The sequence below is a fragment of the Vipera ursinii genome (genome assembly GCF_947247035.1).
Source record: "Vipera ursinii genome assembly, chromosome: 1".
Classification (NCBI taxonomy): domain Eukaryota; kingdom Metazoa; phylum Chordata; class Lepidosauria; order Squamata; family Viperidae; genus Vipera; species Vipera ursinii.
In genome coordinates, this window is record NC_139512.1 from 295,557,985 (window position 1) to 295,573,363 (window position 15,379).

The 15,379-nt window shown below is 40.2% G+C and overlaps 1 protein-coding gene across 5 annotated transcripts in view; it reads left to right on the forward strand.

The window, feature by feature from the left end:
* TMEM63B (transmembrane protein 63B) overlaps positions 1–15,379 on the forward strand; it is a 96,674-nt gene that overhangs the window by 67,518 nt on the left and 13,777 nt on the right. For all 5 annotated transcript variants that reach the window (XR_014490780.1, XR_014490781.1, XR_014490782.1 and 2 more), the window contains 10 exons: positions 1,054–1,091; positions 4,639–4,781; positions 8,310–8,361; positions 8,530–8,638; positions 9,024–9,094; positions 9,507–9,587; positions 11,509–11,632; positions 12,319–12,452; positions 13,270–13,407; positions 13,680–13,833. Coding sequence is in view for 2 of the 5 variants with exons in the window: in XM_083349112.1 (XP_083205238.1) it covers positions 1,054–1,091; positions 4,639–4,781; positions 8,310–8,361; positions 8,530–8,638; positions 9,024–9,094; positions 9,507–9,587; positions 11,509–11,632; positions 12,319–12,452; positions 13,270–13,407; positions 13,680–13,833 (1,044 nt within the window). In the remaining 3 variants the exon portion in view is untranslated. The remainder of the gene's footprint in view (positions 1–1,053; positions 1,092–4,638; positions 4,782–8,309; positions 8,362–8,529; positions 8,639–9,023; positions 9,095–9,506; positions 9,588–11,508; positions 11,633–12,318; positions 12,453–13,269; positions 13,408–13,679; positions 13,834–15,379) is intronic.

Genomic DNA, 15,379 nt, shown 5'->3' on the forward strand with positions numbered 1-15,379 from the left:
CTGATAGAAGAGAGGTGATTGAGAGAAGAGAGGTGATAGAGAAGAGGGAAATGCTGTTGATTGCTTGTTAGCTCATAGAAATGGATTGCTTGTTGAAAATGTCCCATGGCCCTATTGAACAGGAAGAGTTGTCTCTTTCAGTTGTTTTTGAAATTGTATTTTAGCTAACCTCAAGTGATTCAAGAGTTGGTTGAGCAATCCCGCTTTTTTTTCCCCAGCACCTCCATTTTGTTTTTCATCTGTCAGTGCTAGTCACTGGAGTTCAATATTAATAGCAGAAAAGATGCATCTATGCAGTAAGAACTTTCTGTTATTTATTCACCAGAAAACCATCCTCATTTCTGAAACAGTCTAAGGCAGTTCTGTTTCTAAATCTGGACAAATAACCACCCTTTTTTTTCTTCTGTACAAACGCGTCCAATTCTCAGATTGCTAGGACAGGTCCCTGAAGTTTTCTTGGCAACATTTTTCTGAAATGGTTTGCCATTACCCCTCCTTCCAGGGCTGAGAGAGAGTGACTGGCCCAAGGTCATCCAGCTGGCTTTGTGATTAAGGCCAGACTAGAATGACTATTGCCCAGTTTCTAGCCTGGTGCCTTAACCGCTTCACCAAATTATTTGGGGCCAGTATTGTTTGCTTATTTTTGGAATTTAGGAAACATTTTAATGCACATTATCATTGTCTGATCATTTATGTTGGAAACAGGCTGATACGCTTTTGTACAATTTAAATCTGAAATGTAGAAGTTCAACAAAGTGATATATTTTTTTACGAGATCTTGGGTGATTACAATAATGGATCTTGGATTCTGACAAGAGAACTATCTTGTTTTATAATTTAGGATTATTTTAATCGTTATCCGATTGTGTAGTGTTCTGTGTCCTAGAACTGTTCCAGTCCATTCTTCTATTTTCTTTCTCCCATTTTCAATTGAGGGGGGAACCTAATAGAGCACTTTTGTTTCTTATGATTACTTGTATATGCTAGCAGATGTTCTGAAAATGGGGAAAAAAAGAACTCTGAATAACATGGCCTTGTTTTGCCTCTCCGTAGGGTTTTTGCTCCTGGTTGACAGCGATCTTCAGGATAAAGTAAGTTTATCCCATTTCCATGCAGATGTTTCTCCATTCTAGTGACTAAATGCCACCAATATTAATTGCTATTGCTCTTAACTCTTTTTATGCTATCAGTATGGTGATAGAAAGTATGTTGTTGTTGTTGTTAGTTGCAAAGTAGTGTCCAGCCCATCGCAACCCCATGGACAATGTTCCTCCAGGCCTTCCTGTCCTCTACCATCTCCTGGAATCCATTTAAGCTCACGCCTACTCCTTCAGTGACTCCATCCAGCCACCTCATTCTCTGTCGTCCCCTTCTTCTCTTGCCCTCAATCTTTCCCAGAATTAGGCTCTTCTCCAGTGAGTCCTTCCTTCTCATTAGGTGGCCAAAGTATTTGAGTTTCAATTTCAGGATCTGGCCTTCTAAAGAGCAGTCAGGGTTGATCTCCTCTAGGACTGACCGGTTTGATCGCCTTGCAGTCCAAGGGACTCGCAGGAGTCTTCTCCAGCACCATAGTTCAAAGGCCTCAATTCTTTAGTGCTCAGCCTTTCTTTTGGTCCAACTTTCACAGCCATACATTGCAACTGGGAAGACCATAGCCTTGACTATACGCACTTTTGTTGGCAGGGTGATGTCTCTGCTTTTTAGTGTGCTGCCTAAATTTGCCATAGCTTTCCTCTCCAGAAGCAAGCGTCTTTTAATTTCTTGGCTGCAGTCCCCCTCTGCGGTGATCTTGGAGCCCAGGAAAATAAAATCTGTCACTACCTCCATTTCTTCCCCACCTATTTGCCAGGAATTGAGAGGGCCAGATGCCATGATCTTGGTTTTCTTAATGTTGAGTTTCAAGCCCACTTTTGCACTCTCCTTCTTCACCCGCGTCAAGAGGCTCTTTAGTTCCTCTTCACTTTCTGCCATTAGAGTGGTATCATCTTTTTATTTCCACCCCAAACCACCCCAGCGATGCCCTCGACATGATGTCCCGTTGCCTGGAGGCGGTCCGGGTCTGGATGGGGAGGAACAGGCTTCGACTCAACCCTGACAAGACTGAGTGGCTGTTCGTGCCGGCATCCCGGGAAATTCCGATTATCCCATCATTGGCCATGGGGGGTGAGCTATTACCCCCCGTAGATAGGGCTCGCAACTTGGGGGTCCTTCTAGATTCACAGCTCTCTTTGGAAGAGCATATTGGAGCTGTGACTAGGGGGGCCTTTGCCCAGGTTCGCCTGGTGTGCCAGTTGCGGCCCTATCTAGACCGGGATGCCTTGCGCACAGTCACTCATGCGCTCGTGACCTCTCGTCTAGACTACTGTAATGCTCTCTACATGGGGCTGCCCTTGAGGTCCACCCGGAGACTCCAGCTGGTGCAGAATGCAGCCGCGCGAGTTGTCTTGGGAGTTTCCCGATACTCCCATGTTACACCTCTGCTCCGCGAGCTGCATTGACTACCGGTTGCTCTCCGGGTGAGGTTCAAGGTGTTAGTTATGACGTACAAAGCCCTTCATGGCATGGGTCCGGATTACCTACGGCAACACCTGCGACCGGCGTCAACGTCCCTCCGTCCAGTGCGCTCCCACAGAGAGGGCCTCCTCAGGGTGCCGCCGATCAAAGAATGCCGATTGGCGACCCCCAGGGGGAGAGCGTTCTCTGTGGGCGCGCCAGACCTTTGGAACAGCTTACCGGTTGAGCTCCGGACGGCCCCCGACCTTCGCTCCTTCCGGCGCGATCTTAAAACATTCTTTTTCGAACAAGCTGGCCTGGTCTGACGGGGTGGGGTTGGGTTTTTTAAAATTAGTTTTTAACTTAATATGTATTGATTTTATGGGCATGATGTTTAATTGGTTTTTAATGGTTTTTTAATTTTTGTATCTGATTTTTATTGTGTATTGCCCTGTTCACCGCCCTGAGTCCTTCGGGAGAAGGGCGGTATAGAAATCAAATTATTAAATTAAATTAAATTAAATTAAATCTGCATATCTTAGGTTGTTGATATTTCTCCCGGCAGTCTTAGAAAGTATAGCCTTACCCATATTTATTTATTTATTATTTAAATAAAGGGGAAATGGATCATGGGATGCCTCAGGGTGGGGAAGACCTTGGGAAGCCCAGAGCAGGTGGATCTGAGCCTGCACTAGACCTTCCAGGGAGTCCCCAACCTCTTAAGGCACCCTGTGTTCTACTTAATGGCCTGCAATCACTTAATGACCACATTGGGGAGAACAAGGAAGGAAGTCATTAAGCAAGGCGATCACGTGGGCATCTTCCTTAATGACCCTAACAACATGAGACCATAATGAGCATACTCCATTACCGTCATTACACGAGGACTACTACATTGCCTTAACAAAGATCTTATGTTCAGAAACTAAACACATTTCTTCAAAGTTATTCTGCAGTCAAGGGGACTTCAGATTCAGTGACTCAGGGATGTCTGGTAATGTGTTGTTTCTTTCTAAAAGAACAAAGTGGGTGGGCTTATACCTCCTTTTAATATATAGAAAGTAACAGAAGCCAATTAACCAATATCTCCTCTGTTGAAGGATTCTTTGGTTTTCATTTGAGAGTTATAGAAATTTCAGGGCTCTTAAATTTGTGTGATATAATAGTGAAAATAAGAATTCCTCCAAGCATGTCATCTTTTAATTAACTTAAAAGTAGTTAGCTTGCAGTTCAGAGAAATAGGAATGATGCATGGAAACTTTATTTCCAGCTCTGTCTACATAATTCTTGATTTTAACTCTTCTGTATGATCCATTACAACTAAGATGATTAGGGGACTGGAGGATAAAACATACAAAGAACAGTTACAGGAATTAGGTTTGTCTAGTCTAGTGAAAAGAAGACTAGAGGAGATGTGATGGCAGCGTTCCAGTATTTGAGGGGCTGCCACAAAGAAGTGGAAGTTAACCTATTCTCCAAAGTACCTGAAAGCAGAATAAGAAGTAATGGATGGAAACTAACCAAAGGAGAGAAGCAACCTGGAACCGATAAGAAATTTCCTGACAGTTAGAACAATTAATCAGTGGAACGATGTGTCTCCAGAAGTTGTGGGTGCTCCAATGCTGGAAGTTTTTTAAAAGAGACTGGACAAACATATGTCTGAAATGGTATAGGGTTTCCTGCTTGAAGAATGGTTTGGACTAGAAGATCCCCAAGATCCTTTCCAACTCTGTTATCCTGTTCTATATTTTTACTGTATACTACCCTACAATTGTTTGAAAAGTGAAAGGTGTTTTAATGAATGGAAAGGAAGACCAGTGAGCATGATATTCTCCACCCTGGTCCAATCTACTCTACCTTCTCCATTTTCATAGCAGTCACCATCCTCTGACATTGGCCAACCTCCTGAGAGGCAGTCAGTCTGAGGAGCCATCTTCCCTGACTCCAGTCTACTGAGAGAAGATAGCCAACCTCTTGCCAGATATTTAATTATCTGCTTCAGGAAGGACAAACTTAAAGAGCGTATACCTACTTCTACTAGCAGAAGCTTTCCTTTATTGGTCTGACATTTTGGATGAACATCTTGACTAGTCCCGAGAATCCTGAAGCTATTCCAAATCTTACCCAATTTCTTTTCTTTTCCAGGGATGATGAAATCAGGGATAAGTGTGGGGCAGACGCAGTCCATTACCTCTCCTTCCAGCGGCATATCATCGGGTTGCTAGTTGCCGTAGGTGTCCTATCTGTGGGAATTGTCTTGCCAGTGAATTTCTCAGGGGATCTTCTTGGTAAGTGGAGGGCATTTTGTGCCAGAACTCTGCTGGGGGGAGATCTCGCTCAACTCTGCGACCTGTGTTTCTACTGTTGGCTGTGTGGGTCAAAAGAGCAGAAGTGATTCAGACATACAGGTAGACAGATTTTCCTCTGAAATCTCATCTAGGCTTTATCTAGCCTCAGAAATGCTATCCATGCATCAGCAAGCTTGGAAGAACACCAAGATTTGCAGCTGTAGAAACAATATTTAGGGTAACAGCCAAGGAGAAGTAAGCATGCTGAGTGGGCAGAGAATGACAACTGGCCTGGAAAAGGGGCTGGCTAAACAAGAAAACTCTGCATTGAATTTGTTATGGTATTTGTAAATATTATATCTTAAGAAAAGAGATAAGAAGGAAAATGTGATAGTTTGCAAGACATGGATGGCCTCTTCCAAGCATTTGTTCATCCTGGTCATTAAGCTGTAGAGCAGGAAGGATTCTAAAGCTCAGCAAAATAGAAACAAAAACATAACCACTGACGTGAATCTTATTTTTTTTGTAAATATTTTATTAATTTCAAGTTTTACAATCATAAGTACTTAATAAACAACTTGGTGTCTGGGTTCTTTTATCATTCAGTGGTATATATTAACTTTCACTCAAAATATCCAATACTACACCATCCAATAATAATCATTTTACCCCACTATGCAAGTATAATTCTTACTGCTATTAATACCTATACATCTTCATCACATGTTTCTAATGTTATACATAGTGTCCATAATATCAGTTTATAATATCTTTTCTAGCCAAAACATCTCAAATGTATTTCCAATCAGAGTTCCCTTATTCAATCTGTATTGTTTTTTTGCTCTTTTTTCAATTTTAATCTCCCATCAATATTCAAAATAACTATCAATTTTCATTTTTCTCATAATTAATTACATTGTAATTCCTTTGTACCAGCCCTCTTAGTATTTTCATATTTCCATCTTATAGAAAATTATATTATCCTAGTTACAAATCACATCCTTCTATTTTATAATGGTCCTTTTATTTCTAACAATTGTCTATTCTTTTAATCATATTCAGACATCCATTAGATGGTATAATACCTCATCTAATTAGTCAGGACCTCTATTTTCTTCAGTCTTACTCTAGCTTTTTTACTTTGCCAAATAACTTTGCAAGTCAGTACATTGAGATCACCAAGTATTTCTTCCTCTGTTTCTGTATATATTATTTGAAATAAAAAAGACAATTTAATTACAGTATTTTTGTAAAAACACTTAATCCATTTATATTTGTTATACAGCCTTCATTTTCTTTCTCCTTAAGTTTCTCTTTTAGTTTCTTGTTCCCCAGTTTTCAGCATTTTTCCTAACACAGCTTTGTCATCCATTCTGTCAGTTCTTCTTCCTTGTCCTCAAATATGATCTGAAGTCTTGAAAAGTAAAAGGTCATTTCTGGTGTTATATCTGGGTCTTCCAAATTTTTATTTATCTGCGCCTGTCTGTTGGTTTCTCAGTTGCTAGTTCATTCTTTATGGTCATTTTCTAAATGTTTTTTGTTGTAAGTTTAAGTTGGAGAGTTGCTCATTTATGTTATTTAAATTATTTTTAGTCTTCTCATAATTTAAAACAATTGTCTCTTGAATTTATTTCAACATGGGGAAAAATTCTTTCTGAAGTCCATTTACATTTTCTTGTTGATTATCCACTTTTCTTCCAAAGAGAAATAATCCAGAAGCAATTTTCCCACTGTTTTTTAATATTTCTTGATAATTCTTGAAACTAAAAGTCAGTCAATATTTGTAATCCAGGCTGGCCAATTTAGAATGGTTTATTGTCTCCTTCATACAGATAAAACAGCCCAAGGATTTATTTATTTTTCCCCTTTTCCCAGCTGCAGTCTGCAAAAGTGAAAGTTTCCAGGAACAACAAAGAGCCTTATCTATGTCCGGGCTTCATGCCAAATTTTCTTTACACATAATAAATTGTAATGCCAAGGTTCACCACTAGGTGACGTTAACATCCATCTTCCAGCTTTTAAATCCAAATCTATTTCACCAACTTTCCAAATATCTTTTTAAATATAAAGTCTTAAAAATACTTTTAGACCCCAAATTTGTCAAAGCTATGTCTGTATATTAAATCCAAATTAATCTTGTAGTTTTCTCTAATTTCCCCTTGAAGAAAGTTATTTGCTGCTTCTCTATTCCTGAGAAAAGGGGGTGGAAATTTTCCTTCTCTCTATCATCTGGGGAATTCTTTGCTTTGGGAGTTTTTTTTCCAGGAAAAGATTTTAAAGTTATAAAGAGAGGATTGTTCTCACCCAGTTCCATCTGTGTTATTCATAAGTTGCTAGTTAGTGCTTATCTTGGGTTGTCGGTGGCTTCTGGCTGGCCACATAAATGTGGCCAGTCTTTCATCCTCCAGTTTGAAGGGCTTCCTCTGCTCAAATGGAAGGGCTGCTGCCCCTCTGCGATTGATGAGGGTCCGCCTTCTTCATCGCCTCTCTGGGATGACTTTACACCCTTTTTAGGGTCCCAAGCAAAGCAAAAACGGACATGGAAAATGGAGCTCCATTTTCCTGCGCCCATTACGCCACGACATCTAACTCAGAAGTCTCTGACATGTGAGTTTTAAGGATCTCACATTAGGAGACTGTTACACAATATGGAAATCACTCTCCCGGGTAAACCAAAAAACAAACATGACTATACAACTATTTCTATGTTGTTGTAAGGACACATGAACAGAATCTTGCAAGTTTGAAAGTAGAAACTTCCTGCTGCCATTCTTAACTGTTTGATCATTTAGGGTGGTCATTTCTGAGTTTCTTCCTCTGAGCATTAAGCCATTGGGGGCTGCTCATTATCTGATAATTTCTTAGGTAGCATCTTTTCCTTTTGTCCATCAAGGCCATCCTTACATATCAATGGCACGGAAACCAAACTGTGTTGATGCTCTGCTTTCTGGAAGTACCTAGCTGAATGTGGAGGTCTTTTGTCTTCCTGTCCTTACTTTACAAGGGATGCTTAAATTGGATTGGATTGAGGACATGTTCCAGCATTATATTACCCCCTCCAAATATTCCTACACACATACAGCTTACTTAGTGCTTAACTACTTAACTTATTTACTTAACTCTTAATGCTTTGCTTTCCTTCACTACTGAAAAAAAAGTATCTTTATGAAGGGCAATCTGGATTGGAGGAAGTGTTTTCTCAAAAATATTAGGAAATGTTTTTAATACTGAAGCAATTTATGGTATTCTGGACTTGAGTGAACAGGAGAGAATTTCCAGATTGGGAAGTGGCAGCTGGCACAGGCCTAACACTTTCTCATAGCTGAAGAATCTGTAGACTTTTAAAGTCTTCTAATACCTAAAAGTAGATATCTGACATTTTGCATTATAATGAATTTTTTATTATAAATCATTTGGAGCCTCAAAGATAAAAGCAAACTAAATTTTAAAAAATTAAGTCAATAATCTCATTCATTCCCCTCTCTCTCTCCTCTCTCCCTTCCACCCTGTTTTTTTTTTACTATCCAGAAAACAACCCCTACAGTTTTGGCAGAACAACTATTGCTAACCTGAATTCTGGGTGAGTAAGATCATTGAAGCGTTTCAAGAGATTCTGTGTGGTCAAGCAAATATTATTCATATCCTTTTAGGAAAAACTTCTCCGGAATTCATATGAGTTGGCCCTTAACCAAGTGAACCGTCCTCTAGCAGTGGTTGAACTCCACTCTCTTCTTTAATCTTATGGCAGGAATAACCTCTTATGGCTGCACACTTCTTTTGCCTTCTTGTATTTGCTGTTAACTGTGTACAGCATGCGTCGCCACACTTCAAAGATGCGCTACAAGGAGGATGACTTGGTAAGTCTAAGTGAGCCCTGGACCAGTTGTCAACCACCTACCACTCCATTGTAAAGTAAAAGCAGATGGGAACAGGCCAGGTCAATGTTAGTTCTCCTTGAGGTTTCTCCTCCCCAAAGGCTTGAAGAGGTGGAGACAAAGTACCAAATACGCTTTAAAGTAGCTCCTCCTTAAAGGCAGTTTCTTGAAGGTTCTTCCAGCTAAAGCATTTCATGAATGGCTCATCAAGAGCCATTGTCACATGACATATATCTGTCCCCCAATGGGGAAGATGTGGGACTTTCTTGAAGAACACTCCATAGAGATGTTCGTTAAATTTCCAGGAGTTGAGCTTGTTTGGGAAGAAATATTATTTTACTTATTTGTTGCCTCATACCTATTCCAGGTGAAACGGACTCTCTTCATAAATGGCATCTCAAAATATGCGGAACCTGAAAAGATCAAAAAGCATTTTGAGTAAGTCACTCATTCTTCATCCAGTCAAGGAGAAAAAGCTCTGCTATTTATTTATTTTTTTTAACATAGCCAATTGTTTTTGGATTCTAGCACTCAGGCTTCCTGACCACAAAACAGGATGGGGATATTGCGGCTTAATAACATTTAGAAGGTGGCATATTCCCCACTAAGACAATAAAGAGCTGGTTTAGATAAAAGTGATTTCTCTTCTACATAACAGAAATGAAGGATATGGTTAATCTTCTGTTCCATTTCCAAAAAGTTCCATTTCTTTCGGAAAGAAAACATTTCAAAGGTGCTGTTCCTTTTCAGGATTAAAAGCACAACTACAATCATCAGTCAGAATCTTTGAAGTTTTGCACTTTCTTCAGGAACCTAATAAGCCTGTCTGGGCATCTTTTTTGTTTCGTAGGGAGGCCTATGCAAACTGCACAGTGCTGGAAGCACGGCCCTGCTATGATGTAGCCCGGCTGATGTTCCTTGATGCAGAAAGGTACAGAACCTGGAGCTTTCTCAACAACTATGGTCAATTAACTGGTGACTGCAATGAGCCGTGTGATAAAAATTAGCTGGGTCACATATGTGAGCAGGATGTTTTCTGGGACTTTATGAGAAACATTAGGATTTATTTTGTTGTTTCAATTAAATTAACTCTATGATGTTTACTATAGTTTTAATGATTCTTAGCTCTAAGTGATGTAAAATTAAGCCACACATGTTGGATCATACCACAGTATTGTAGTCAGACGAGTTTCTGGTAATGGCACAATAAGGTGTGTATGTATCGGGGGTGGGGGGCAATTTCAAATGACCCTCAGGGTTGCCTTATCACACCAGGAGAACAATTAAATTGCAATGGAGGGGCATTCTGAGAGTCTCAATTTTGATGTATCTGGAAGGTGCCGTGTTGTGAAAGTCTTGGCTATTGTTGTCCAAGGTGCCACCTGCAGTAAAAAGCATCATCCATTTTTGATATTCATAATAATGAATCCTGTAGCTAGGGTGGAGGTTAAGGGTGTTGGTTCTGGTGGACAACATTATGATATAAAGAGCAAAATACAGCTGGGTGAGTATTGGACAGCAAATAGAGCAGAGTTAGAGCATATGTTCAACCAGGGATTCCAGTATCTGGCTCTAACAGGCAGTGAGAATCATCCTGAGCAACAGAAGGAAAAGCCAAGGCAATGGTCAAATAAGAGAAATCTCAGGAATATAATGTCTCAGACTTGACCCTCTTTAGTTCTCTTTAGGTAAAGGCAAAGAGGGAGAGGCACATTCAGAGTTGCAAGATAAAAATAAAGTATTCAATAAAAATATAGTATTCATGATTTTGGGATTCATGTCTGGTTTATCCCAATGGACTGACAATGACATGTGAAGAACTCTTAATCAAAACCAAGTGATATTGAGAACTTTCTGTGAATGATGGACCCAGGTTTAGGGACTGTTGAGAACTTGGAAACAACAAAATGGAAGAGCGAATTTCATATATTCTCTGGAACAACGTTGTGCTTACTTAGCTTTCTAGATATAGTGAAGATTGTCAGCTACCCCTGGAAAGCAGAGTAACAGTAATCTGATCATCTGTAAAGGGTTAATAGGTTTCCCAGTCACTACAGAGATCCAGTAACAAAGTGGGATGTATTCTTTTATGAATTAGTTGGAGAAACTATAACAAAATAAAATTATATGTAATCAATGAAAAGTCAATAAAATTTAATCATAAGTCAAATCACTGACCATACCTTAAAACCAGGACAGTACAATAAAAAAGATTAAACCTAATCATAAGATGAGGAATTGGCCTACCTCCACCATATGTAGATACTCCTATTTTGAGTCACCCCAACACTCTAATCTAGTTCAAAGATTGTTTTCTCAGTTGGGAGGTTGCTGTGGCATAAACCACTCCTTCCTCTGTTAAAGGTCAGTTAATTCACGGAAGTAGGAAGGATTGTTTTCCTTCACATTCCATATTTTTATTTACTTTTAGAAGTACCCAGGTATTGCTTCATAATAGTTGGATAAAGCTAACATTTAAAAATGAAATGAACTTGATCGTCCAATTCCAGTTCCCAGCACACACAAGTTCCTTATTGAACTGGTAGGCCAGAAAATTGGCTGGTTTGCGCTATTGCATTCACTTGCTGTAAATGCAGATTGGCAAAAGCTTTCTGATGCTCTGTTTCTACACTGAAGGCTGTATATTAAAGGAAAATGCTAAAGTGCAGGAATTTGTGTTGGCAAACTGGAGACAGGTGGGATCATTTTACTGCAACAGAAGTATGTGCAGACAAATGCCAATGAAATCTTGCTGTCTCACCACACTTAGCCTGTACATAGCTTACTTTGGATTGCAATGATCACTGCTACCTGTTCTGAGCTTCTGCTTTTCTTACAATCTTTTGTTTCAGAAAAAAGGCAGAACGTGGAAAAATCTACTTTACCAATTTGCAGACCAAGGAGAATACCCCCTCAATGATCAACCCAAAGCCCTGTGGCCATCTCTGCTGTTGTGTTATCAAAGGCTGTGAAGAGGTGCAAAGAAGGGCTGGTTAATAACAAGTGACTGGGGGATGGTGCTAGGAAATAGCATTAAAAAAAGAGAATCCAGAGAAGCTCCTTCTCCTGATCTGATGTCACTGTCTGACATTTATTACTTGTGCACCCAGGGAGAAGAACTTGAGATTGGTTACCAGAACTTACCAGCTCTATTTTTGCTAGGGCGTCTTCTTGTTTTATTATATTACTGAGAAGCTCCTGGGGATAATATGTATCAGTTTCAGTTGCTGATTATTCAGTTTGTTTATTTATTTATTTATTTATTTATTTATTTATTTATTTAAATTCCATTTATATCCCGCCCTTCTCCGAAGACTCAGGGCGGCTTACAAACTTAGCAGTAGCCTTCATATTGTAGTTAATGACACAGAGTTTGTATCTATCTTATTCAAAATGGTCCTTATCAAAATGGATCAGAATCTAATTACTCCATTTTTATTCCCACAACAGACCTAAGCTAATGGACAATGATTTGCCCTCTAACTTACTTCTACTTAAATGGTTTGCATTTAATGGACTGTGAAATCAAAATATTAAGGTGATCAGTAATTCTCATTTCTTGGGCAGATCACTGAGGAAATGCAATATTGTTATGTGTTGGGCTAATGATGTAGGACACCCGCTTTGGGACTAAGTCTCTTGCTTTGTGGATATTTATGCAGGTGGAAGCCATTGAGTACTATACCAGCCTGGAGGAGAAGCTGAAAGAGGACTACAAGAAGGAAAAAGAAAAAGTCAATGAGAAGCCACTGGGCATGGCATTTGTGACTTTCCATAATGAGGCCATAACCGCTATGTAAGTCTGTAGAGGTCAGGCTGGAGAAATTTTTCACTTGTAGAAAAGAAGGAGGGAAAACATCAAACTAGACAAGCTAAGATCCTCAATATCTTAGTCCCTGAGATTCTCACAAATAAAGAGATGGTCAGCAGTGAGGTCAAATAGCTAGTCCACAATCTTGGGCTTTTTATACATTTATTTATGTTTGATTATTTTTATATTGTTATGTAGCTATGTTTATACATCACCCGGAGTCGCATCTATTAAATAAATGAAATGACAAATCCCAAGTGCTGCTGCTTCTGAAAGAAGCATCAGAGAATCTGTCCAACACTCAGTGGAAAACCCATCTTCAGTAGAAATATCTAGTTCCCCCTTAAAAGTATCGGCGCTACTTCATTCTGTAATAGATCATGTGCATTAATTAGTCCGAGCACAACTGGACATAACTGCAATTTCAGGATTCCTCCATATTCTACAATTCAGTTTACACTGGTCTTTAAAACTGTTGCCAGTTTATTTCATTGACTTAAATCTTGAGTGGGAGGGAGAAGAAGGACGGAAGGAAGGAAGGAAGGAAGGAAGGAAGGAAGGAAGGAAGGAAGGAAGGAAGGAAGGAAGGAAGGAAGGAAGGATGGAAGCCTTTTTTTTAACACAACACCTCCAGACTTCATGGTTTTCTGAAGTTCTCTCTTAAAATCATGGGGGTTTTTTCTTTCTGTTCTAATTTCTAACAGAATAATTTAAATTGGTTGATAGCTATTGTCACATAACAAAAATGTATAAAAAGGCCTTTGATCACCTCCTTATCTATTCCCTGTCCACTTTCTTCCAGAATCCTTAAAGACTTCAATGCTTGCAAGTGCCAGGGCTGCAAGTGTCGTGGGGAGCCCAAGGCTTCTTCATGCAGTGAGTCTCTTCATGTTTCAAACTGGACAGTCTCTTATGCACCTGACCCTCAAAACATCTACTGGTAAGTTGGCCTAAAAAGGGGAACTCAATAAAACTTTGTGCTTCTGATAGGTATGTGAGAGTGCCAGTAAGAGGGATCCTTCTCCTGGAACTTTAGAAGGGGCTCGGCCTCATTGATAATATTGTCGGTGAACAGGCTAGCTTTTAAAACTGGAATTCAGCAATAAAGAGGATGGCCAGGATATCATCCTAAAATGCAGTCCCACCTTCCATAATTGGCATTGGATTCTTCCACAGTTAAAAGAGGTTCTTTGTGTTGTCTCTCTCCTCCAGGGAGCATCTCTCAATACGTGGCTTCTTCTGGTGGATCCGCTGCCTGATCATCAATGTGGTGCTCTTCATCTTGCTGTTCTTTCTCACCACACCTGCCATTATCATCAGCACAATGGACAAGTTCAATGTCACTAAGCCTGTCGAATACCTGAATGTAAGATCTTGACCATATGAGGCTTACAATGAAGATCTTCCCTTGTCCTGTTAAGTTTATGGCAAAAACAGAATACCTATTTCAGCATAGTTCAGGCAGGCGCGCACGCACGCGCACACACACACACACACACACACACACACACACACAAAATCCCCAACCCTTTCTGTAGACTTGAGCCTGATTGTTCAGTATGTGGCTTTTGAAAGGAAAACAGAGGAAGAGCCTGCCAGAAGTCACTTTGTAATTGCAACCAGTGAAGTGGCAAGGATAAGTAAGGGAATCTGTATTGTTGGCAATGATAATCAGAGTTAAAGGATTGCAGTTGTTGTTCTTGGCTGATATGTTAGAGTTAGCTGATGGATCATAAATATAATTCTACTAGTGGTTTTTAAATTGTTCTTGAACTCAGTTTGGTTTATTTATTTTCCAAATATCAATGAGAAATAGGCTCAAGCTGGTTTAGCAAGCACATTAGTGCTTAAAGCATATATGTACATTGATGCTTGAAGGATACATGACAACATAGTTCCATTGGAATACACATACACACACACACACACACCCACACACACACACACACACACACACACACACACACACAAACCTTTGTGGATTCTCTGGTACAGCCCTTCCTCACCTAATATATTTCAAATGTGCTGGGCTAAATTCCATAATCCCTAGCCAGTACTGACAAAGTCAGACTCATGTAAAGGGTATCTCTTTGGGGCAGCTGCATTAAGGGCATATCAGTGGATAACATTGTCTTTCAATCACTGGAATTTAAAAAATTCAAACTGGGCTTCAGAATTCTGCCAGGGCCTCTAGACCAGGGGTGTCAAATTTCATTGAGGGCCACATCAGCATTGCAGTTGCCCTCAGGGGGCCGGGTGGGTGTGGCCTGGGTGGGCGTGGCCTACTGGGTGGGCGTGGCTAGAGTGTGTATGGCCTACTGGGTGGGCGTGGCCAGCTGTACATCGTTCGCATCAAGGGTGCCTATGGGGGCCTGGGCAGGAGTGGGACAGATCTGAGGGTCTCTGGCAGGAGGAGGGTCTCTGGGCCAGGGCCAAGGCAGTGGGGGCCGTTCCCTCACTGTTTCCAGGATGGCTTCGTGGGCCGGATCTGGCCCCCGGGCCTTGTGTTTGACATGTCTGCTCTAGACTGAATCTACTTTGCATTTATGGCCCTTAAAATCACAAAATTGTAAAAGATCAAAACATTTAATTGGCTTGCAGAACAGATATATTGATTTTCTCCTTTTTTGGGAAAAAAATCATGTCTGAATTTAGATCTTCATCTGTTTGGTTCTATAGCTCTGAAGTGCAATTTATATAAGTAAGCATAGTTCAAATGTAGAGTGGTATCCTAAAATAGGAGATGCCCTCATATTTTTCCAATAGACAAATATAGGAATTGTTCTGATCCATACTAGCTTTGTACAAATAAGTGCATTCTATCCTTCCATTGTAACTTGGGAGAATAGGTGCTGTTGGAACCCATTCTGCGTCCTTGCACCTGATTTTAGAAGGCAAAGATACTATATTCC